The sequence below is a fragment of the Trematomus bernacchii genome, unplaced genomic scaffold (genome assembly GCF_902827165.1).
Source record: "Trematomus bernacchii unplaced genomic scaffold, fTreBer1.1, whole genome shotgun sequence".
Taxonomy (NCBI): domain Eukaryota; kingdom Metazoa; phylum Chordata; class Actinopteri; order Perciformes; family Nototheniidae; genus Trematomus; species Trematomus bernacchii.
The window spans coordinates 4,970,238-4,979,690 of NW_022987803.1; the positions used below are offsets into that span (position 1 = coordinate 4,970,238).

General features: G+C 46.9%; 1 protein-coding gene across 1 annotated transcript; it reads left to right on the forward strand.

Moving 5' to 3' along the window:
* Window positions 1-3,506: 3,506 nt before the first annotated feature.
* On the forward strand, window positions 3,507-7,877 carry LOC117498597. Its single transcript, XM_034150793.1, has 2 exons — window positions 3,507-4,574; window positions 7,371-7,877. The coding sequence occupies exons 1-2, from the start codon at window positions 3,507-3,509 to the stop codon at window positions 7,875-7,877; spliced, it is 1,575 nt and encodes a 524-aa protein (XP_034006684.1).
* The last annotated feature ends 1,576 nt before the right edge of the window (window positions 7,878-9,453 follow it).

The window sequence follows — 9,453 nt, forward strand, 5'->3', positions numbered from 1 at the left end:
CAGCGGGAACACAGGAGCAGTTGAATTATTTCTTGTTTGTCTGAGTCTTTGATGTTTTTTTGATAGAAGTAAGATTATATAAAAAAATCTACAGGAAAAATTAACCTGTTCTCACTGGATTCATTACCTTAGTAATCATTTTACTAATGGATTTACGGTCTCAATTGCTAGTTTTAAAACGTCTTCACTACAGCATGATGTTTGGTTTGCTATCGTCCCATTTCGAGTGAAATAGAGCATAGAGCAGGATTGCATTAAGATTTCAGTTAAGAAGCATTAAGAAGTCTGCTGTTCATTTTTTTTATAATCTTATCACTCACAGGTCGTTTTTTTTCCAGCTAAATTAAGCATCCCAATTAACATTGAACAGTTGACGACCCATATGGATGAAGCTTGCTAACCAAGCTAGAGCTAGCTTTAGCAGCTAACTGTACGAATCTCTACCTTGCTCTTACCCAGCTCCACTCTGTGGTCACTTTCTGGCCCAAGTAACCAAATGGCGCTAACCAAAATGCTAAACTTGAGTCTCCACAAACCTATGGTGAACGTCACAGTGACGATGTCCAGTTCTTTTAAACAGCCCAGTATAATATGATCATCATTAGCACACATATTTTTTGCTGGGGAAATAAGGTTTTAGTGCATCGGCCACATTGTCCATGCTGTCTGTTTCTGTCCTTCATTTATTCTTCATTGTAAATCACAGGTTAGACACTAACTACGTCTGAATGCTGTTTGCTGAAAACAGCTTCCTGCTGGAAATGAAGTTGATGAGAGCTGAGTTTTTTTATTTTTCTGTCTTTTGAGTTGAATGAGGTTTGGGAAATGATTTGATGTTTTTTATATATAAAATGAGGATAAGTGCAGCTTAGTGTACTATTTGTGACCTAACAAAATATACATTGATCTAGTATGTTCCAGATGGTTCTTAACGAGTTATAATAACCGGAGGCAACTTGCACCACTAATGCCAAGGGACTTATTAGCCAACATAGTCCACTTGGATTAGTGTCTGTGCCCTCCTTCTGTTTCTCTGGTTTTATTGTCTTTGTTATTATATCTTTGACATGCTGAGAATTATTACCATATTTAACATACTCATATTAAAGGTGGGGTAGGTAAGTTTGAGAAACCGGCTCGAGATACACTTTTTGTTATATTCCATGGAATGCTCTTAACATCCCGATAGCAATGAATATCTTAAGTGCTTTGACAAAAAATCCATAAAAAAAATGCATCTGTGGAAGCCGTAGTACTGTAAAAAGCACGACCAATTATTTTAGCCGGCCTGGCTAAAATAACTGGATGGCCTACCTGCCTGTCAGCCTTCCATCTGTGCACAAACTTATCTCATGCCCTCATTGGTCATGTGCGCGTTCGTGTGTGTTGGAGGAGAGGCTCTGTAAGGAAGTGGCAGATTTTTTCCGGTTGTGTATTTTCAAATTCTAGCGCGCTCGAGCTGGTTTCTCCAAAATGACCTACCCCACCTTTAAGTATACCCCGTAAAAGATGTACAATGATATACATGAGATGCTAAATAACTAGTGTGGAGTGCTGATTATGGATCCCAATGTTATCTATAATCAGTAACATTGTCTCTGAGCTTCTTTATCAAATGTTTCTGCAGTTTCAGGTGCTTAAACTAACACATCATTTCACCACAGAAAGTAATCATCTTACTTTTCCTCAGAGATTGAACTCGTAAACCTGGTCAACAAAACGTGCAAACCAATGAATTGACCTTACTTACAAATGATCTGTGCGTATCCAATGGGGATTCCAATGTAGGCTACTATTTGAACATGGAAATGTTTATGCTGCAGAATGCAGAAACTCTGTTTTTTACAAACATCTTAACTTTTTCTGTACCTCCTAGTTTAAACTTAAGTGTTTTTTCTTACTTGAACATTTGAAAAGGTTGTACTTATGTTTCTGCAATCAACCATTTGTTTTCTTAATTGTTTGAATGTATAATATTTGTTTGTGAAATATCATTCCGTCTATGCTTGAATTTTATGTATATTTATTGGTTTTTATTGTACACAAGTCTGTCTTGAAAAAGAGATCTTTCTCAACTAGATTACCTGATTGAATAAAGGATTAAACAAAAATAACAGAACTGGGTATGGTTCGCTGAGAGTGTGTTGGATATAATGTAACCGGTTTCATTTTCTAAGTCAAACTTTTGTTTTTGCTGCCATTTATATTAATGTCCAACCGTCCAAGGTCCCACAAGTAAAACAGGTTTATACATGAATCATCCAGGCAAGCAAACAAAGGAATAAAGGCTGCAGATGGCGCCAAATCTCTATCAAATCTGACAAAAATCAAAACTGGGCTAAACATGTACTATTCCTCCTATTTTCCCCTTTTTGAGTCATTTTACACACAAATAAAAGGTAACTATAAATAAAACAGTTTAAGGGACACAAGGCATAGGACAGAATGAATAAATATAAAAGAATATTAAAACATTAAATAAACAAATAAATAAGAAAAATAATAAATCTTAAAATAACAGTTTATAAGGGGAAGCCACTAATAACACTATTAAATAAATATATATATATATATATATATATAAACACCTGCAAAATAAATACATAAAATAGTATAAAAATGAATAAGTAATGATGATTAAAAGACTAATTAAAATGGGGTGTTGCCACAGTAATAACACTATTAAATAAATAAATATAAATAAAAACCTGTAAAATAAATAAACAAAATAAATAATAATGATTAAAAGATCAATTTGAAGGGGATGTCGGTAATAAATAGCTGATATAAAAAAAATTGTCTTTAGCTGTAGTTTAAAAATGTCAAATGTATTAATTGACACTTTATTTATATTAACTTCATATATCGCCTAGTGTGAAAATAAATAGCTTAAACATGTATATTCTCCTGGGACCCAGCCCATTGAAAATGTCCACTGTAGTGGACATTTTGTTAACATGCATCTCCTTTTACTCTTTAGAGGTAATCTATCAATCCCTGATGTACTGTACAGAGGACATCCTGGTCTTTCCAGTGATATGTCATTGGTTAAAATTGCATGCTGGGAAGTTCCTCTTTCTTTTCATCCAAAATGGCTGGCATACCAAAAACAAAATGTTATAGAAGCAGGAGAAGTCAAATATTGTTGAATAATTGTAATTTTTACCATGACAATCTGTGGCAGCGGGGTGTGGTTAGGGCGCCGGCTGCTGGTGTGAAGGGAGTGGCTCGGCCGGAGGCCAGACAGCTGATCGGAATCAGGTAATCAATGACTGAATAAAAGCATGTGGTAACCTGGTTCTGGTCGGTCTTGCAGTAGGCAGGATCCTGGGAGGTCGCCGAAGGACCTGTGGAGGAGCCCACACGGGCAACGTTTTGCAACCCGTGTTGTACACTTTGTGTTGGTGCTAATAAACGCCTGTGTTAAACCCAAACCCTGCTCTTTCCGTCACTCTTTGAACCCTGTGTGAGCAGAGAGGCTCACAGTGGCGCCTGAACAGGGACTCATGTCGGAAGGAGAATCCCCGCTGGGTCAGGCCCTCCAACGTCTTGCCCACATGCAGGAGACCACCACAGCCTTGCAGCGACAGCAGAGCGAGGCTCTGCTCGGGATCGCCTCGAGCCAGCGCGAGGACCGGGCCCTCCTACGGGAGCTGCTGCAGCGTCCGGCCGCCCGGGAGGCCGATCCCGCGACCAACCCGGCCCGACCGCCTTCGATTGCCCTCCAGAAATTGACGGCAGACGACGATCCGGAGGCATACCTGGACATCTTTGAGGGCACAGCGGCGGCGTGTGGGTGGCCGGAGGAGGAGTGGGCAGCGCGGCTATTGCCCCTGCTATCTGGGGGTGCGCAGTTAGCCGCCCACAGCCTGCCCGCAGCCTCTCGGCATGTGTACCGATATCTGAGGAAGGCCATCCTGGACCGGCTTGGCAGCACGCCAGAGGGACATCGCCGCCGGTTCCGGGCACTCCCCTTCGAGGACGCTGACCGGCCCTTCTCATACGCGCAACAGCTTCTGGATGCAGCGAGCCGCTGGCTCCAGCCGGGGGTGCGCTCGGCGGAGGAAGTTGTCGGGCAGGTGGCGCTGGAGCAGTTAATCGCCGGCCTGCCATCTTCAACGGCGAATTGGGTCCAGTGCCATCGCCCCGCCAACCTGGAAGCAGCCGTCGTCCTCGCGGAGGACCACCTCTCGCTTCCCCGGCGGAGCGTGAAAGAGGAGCCCCGACCACCGGCTGTCTCAGCGGGCAGACCCATCCCAGCCCCGAGGAGGAGATTTCCTGGAGCAGCTGCCCTTCCTCCACCACCACCACACGGGCCCAACCCCGCAGCCCCGACACTTCACCCCCAAGCCCTACCTTACCCTCCTGTTTTTATCTCTCCCCAGGGTCCGGCCTACGCTTCTGGTCGTCCGGCACCACGGGGGGCTCCTCAGACGCCAGGGCTGGATTGCTGGCGGTGCGGGCAGCCCGGCCACTTCCGACGGGAGTGTCCTCTCATGGAGGTCGGACAGCTGGTCCGGGTTGCGGGACCGCCAGTTGCCTCCCCCGATTTGGAAGGGACGTACCGTATACCGGTATGTATACAGGGGGGTACACACCAGGCTCTGATGGACACGGGCTGTAATCAGACGATGATCCATCAGCGCTTGGTTCGGCCTGGGGCATTGATTGAAGCATCGTGGGTGAAGGTGAGGTGTGTGCATGGGGATATTCACCAGTACCCGGAGGTGACGCTGGAAATTTCTTATAAGGGAAAAAAGCATAGAGTCAGGGCTGGAGTTAGCACTCGCCTTACGCACCCTCTGATTTTGGGAACGAATTGGCCGGGGTTTGCTAAGCTAGCGGGGGCTATGGGGGTGCGTTCACGGACGGCAGGGAAATGTGAGTTGTGTGCTGTGTTTAGTGGAGAGTCGGAGGCGGCTGACGACGTCGAGGGGGAAACGGACACGGAGGGGGCCGCGGAGGTCCCTCTGGCCCCGCTGGTGTTTCCTTTGGAGGATTTCCCCCTCGAACAGTCGAGAGACGAGACCCTTCAGCACGCCTTCGACCAGGTGGTGAGTATTGATGGCTCCCAGCTACACCCAAACGCAGCACTCACTCACCCACACTTTACGGTGGTTAGGGACAGGCTGTATCGTGTGAGCCGTGACACACAGACAGGAGATATAAATACCCAGTTGTTGGTGCCAAAAAGCCGTCGGGAAATGGTTTTCCAGGCGGCTCATTATAACCCCATGTCAGGTCACCTAGGGTACGACAAATCACTACACCGGATAATGGCCCGATTTTATTGGCCGGGCATTCGCGCAGATGTGAAGCGGTGGTGTGCATCTTGCCGTGAATGTCAGCTGGTTAACCCGCCGGCCACCCCCAGGGCGCCTTTGCGCCCGTTACCATTGATTGAGGTGCCTTTTGAGAGAGTTGGTATGGACCTCATCGGGCCATTAGACCGGAGTGCACGGGGATATCGCTTTGTACTGGTCCTAGTGGATTATGCCACGCGATATCCCGAGGCAGTGCCGCTGCGTAATATCTCTGCAAAGAGCGTCGCACAGGCACTGTTTCACATTATCTCCCGAGTCGGGATCCCGAAAGAGATCCTGACTGACCAGGGCACACAGTTTATGTCACGCACACTACGCGAGCTGTATGAACTATTGGGCGTCCATTCAATACGGACTAGTGTTTACCATCCTCAGACCGACGGCCTGGTGGAACGGTTTAATAAAACACTAAAGAACATGGTTCGTAAGTTCGTTCACGAAGATAGTCGTAATTGGGATAAATGGCTAGATCCTCTGTTGTTTGCAGTGCGGGAGGTGCCCCAGTCCTCCACGGGATTTTCTCCCTTTGAGCTCTTATTTGGCAGGAAGCCCCGGGGTGTTTTGGACCTAGTTAAGGAAAACTGGGAGGAGGGTCCAAGCACCAGTAAAAACGAAATACAGTACGTTATGGACCTGCGAGCAAAACTCCACTCACTGGGGCAGATATCACGGGAGAATTTGCTCCAGGCTCAGGAACGTCAGCAGCGCCTGTACAACAGAGGGTCGAAACTGAGACAATTTTCACCGGGAGATAAAGTGCTTGTATTACTCCCATCCTCTAGCTCTAAACTACTCGCCAAGTGGCAAGGACCCTTCGTGGTCACACGACGAGTGGGGGACGTAGATTATGAGGTGGTGCGTTCTGACAGGGGGGGAGCAACACAGATTTACCACCTTAACCTCCTGAAAGCATGGAGGGAGGTGGCGTCTGTTTCTCTGGTCACCACGGTGATTGAGAGAGATGAGTTGGGACCGGAGGTCATTAAAAGCAACAAATTAGCCCCGGTCTGTTGTGGCGACAATCTCGCACCGGGCCAGAGAGCAGACGTTGCTTCGTTGCAAAGGCAGTTTGCCGATGTGTTCTCTCCGCTGCCAGGGCGCACCTCTCTCATACACCACCGCATAGAAACGCCCCCGGGCGTGGCCATTCGTTCACGGCCCTATCGGCTGCCTGAACACAAGAGGAAAATTGTTCAGGCGGAGCTTCAGGCTATGCTAGAGATGGGAGTGATAGAAGAGTCCACCAGTGACTGGTGTTGCCCCGTCGTGCTGGTACGTAAGTCCGACGGGTCAATCCGGTTCTGTGTGGACTACCGCAGGGTGAACGAGGTGTCCAAATTCGATGCTTATCCAATGCCCCGGGTCGACGAACTCCTGGATCGGCTAGGCACTGCTCGCTTTTACACGACGCTGGATTTAACCAAGGGCTATTGGCAGATTCCCCTTTCTCCAGAGTCTAAGGAAAAAACGGCCTTCTCCACTCCGTATGGCTTATACCAATTTGTCACACTTCCTTTCGGGTTGTTCGGAGCTCCAGCCACTTTCCAGCGGCTCATGGACCGGGTGCTGCGTCCCCACTCTGCATATGCTGCTGCTTACTTGGATGATGTCATCATTCACAGTGAGACATGGGAGCAGCATATGCAGCAGGTGGGGGCAGTGCTCAAGTCCCTGAGACAGGCGGGGCTCACGGCCAACCCGAAGAAGTGTGCGGTTGGACGGAGGGAGGTACGGTATCTGGGGTACCACTTGGGCGGCGGGCAGGTGCGGCCACAGATAGAGAAAACAACCGCCATTTCAGCCTGTCTGGCGCCCAAGACGAAAAAAGAGGTCAGGAGGTTCATGGGGCTGGCCGGCTACTACAGGCGGTTCATCCCGTCCTTTTCGGAGCTGACCAGTCCCCTGACCGACCTGACCCGAAAGGGTGCTTCAGATCCGGTCCAGTGGACGGAGCGGTGTCAGCTGGCGTTTGAGAGGGTTAAAAAAGCCCTCTGTGGTAAGCCGCTTCTGTATTCTCCTGACTTCTCTCTCCCTTTTGTGTTGCAGACCGACGCCTCGAACAGTGGGGTGGGGGCCGTTTTGTCCCAGCAGGTGGAGGGGGTCGACCGCCCCGTACTGTACATTAGCCGTAAGCTCGCCCAAAGGGAGGTGAACTACAGTACGGTGGAAAAGGAGTGCCTCGCCATACGGTGGGCGGTCGGCGCCCTGCGGTACTACCTCCTGGGGCGCCCTTTCACCCTCTGGTCGGACCATGCCCCGCTCCAGTGGCTCCACCGCATGAAGGATGCCAACGCCCGGATCACTCGGTGGTATCTGGCGCTACAGCCTTTCAACTTCAAGGTGATCCACAGGCCGGGTAACCAGATGGTCGTGGCTGATTTCCTCTCTCGCTCGGCGGAGGGGGGGGGGGGGGAGTCAGCTTGCGGCCGGCGGGGTCCCGGCCTGAGTCGGGGCGGTGGGGGTATGTGGCAGCGGGGTGTGGTTAGGGCGCCGGCTGCTGGTGTGAAGGGAGTGGCTCGGCCGGAGGCCAGACAGCTGATCGGAATCAGGTAATCAATGACTGAATAAAAGCATGTGGTAACCTGGTTCTGGTCGGTCTTGCAGTAGGCAGGATCCTGGGAGGTCGCCGAAGGACCTGTGGAGGAGCCCACACGGGCAACGTTTTGCAACCCGTGTTGTACACTTTGTGTTGGTGCTAATAAACGCCTGTGTTAAACCCAAACCCTGCTCTTTCCGTCACTCTTTGAACCCTGTGTGAGCAGAGAGGCTCACACAATCATATATGTTCTTGTTTATTAACATGTGAGGAACTATATAATTAGTTCTGAAAGCAATTAAATAATTCAAGTTTTCAAATAACAGCCCTTTTATAAATGTCCATTCTAGTGGACGTCAGGACCATCTTCATGGACTTAATGACTCAATATTGTTGCAGGAGACGGAACTGAAGCAGACATTTTCTGTACCAGATAGTTAAGGGAGATTCAGATGTTGAGCTCTCAGATGATGAGAGAGATGAGGATTTCACACCTGGGATAGAAGAGGGTCAAGAAGAAGGGGGGGAAAGATGCAGGAGGCTCCATGAGCGCACAGATACAGACAGAGAGACAGATAGGGACGAGCTGGAAAGACATGGCCCTCTGTGGGCCAAGAGTAGCACGTATGTCTTATTGTTGTTTTTATTTTAAGTGGAGCCATGAAAAATGAGAATTGCCTCAGGAATGCAAGCTTTGTTTCTATGAGCATGGTCAAATGGAGACCACATCCATAAAATTAGTCAAGATGACTATACAGCCCGTGCCGACTGGAGTCAATGAGGTACTTTTCCCAGTACATCGACTACAAAGTCTTTGAAGATCTGGAAAGATTCACCAAAAACCAAACTAGTTTTTTAGTGACCAAATAAACAGCAATGTTCAGATCAATTACTTATTTAAGTTTTAAATAAAAGGTGAATGTATTATTGTATTAATATCACTCTATAACCATAATACGTTACATAGTCTATCTGTTCATTTTGGCTGTCTTTTCAAACTAATATGGTCCCGACGTCCTCTACAGTGGACATACTGTAACATTTAAAAATAAAATAAAATAAAAAGTCTAAATTGCAAGATTTTTTTTAACCCTAAATAGGTAGGAAATCACAAAAAAAAGGAAATTGGAAGACACTTTTTTTCCTCTGGTCCCAGGAGGATATATGTTTAACAAGTGTTTGTTTAAGGGTTAAATGGGTGTTAAATAATGGTGTTTTAGCAGGATCTTCTTGTCATGATCTTGGCCGAATAGGAATACTTCTGTTCTGACGTCATTGATTGCGCAAAGCCTTTTAAGGAGGTACTATAAAGAATATATTGCCATTTATTCTATGAATGTATGTATTGTAAAATGTTTTGATATGAGGTACAAACATATTTTTGAAAACGGGAAAAAAAAGTAGGACTCCAGGATAGAGACATTAATATACTTCAAAGGTGATAAAAAGGCAATGAAAACTATTTAACTCATATTTAATCTGAATTATGAAACTCTATTTTTCTTTCTTTACTTTCTTTCTTTATTATATGTAATTTTTTATTAATTGATATGACTACCCCTGATGTGAACTTTTTTATATACAAAATATATG

What these genes read in the sequence shown, in the direction of transcription:
- LOC117498597 (XM_034150793.1), top strand. Translation starts at nt 3,507, where the DNA reads ATGTCGGAAGGAGAATCCCCGCTGGGTCAGGCCCTCCAACGTCTTGCC. An exon ending in AAGGGACGTACCGTATACCG is followed by an intron (nt 4,575 to 7,370) that starts GTATGTATACAG and finishes TTTGTGTTGCAG; the next exon opens with ACCGACGCCTCGAACAGTGG.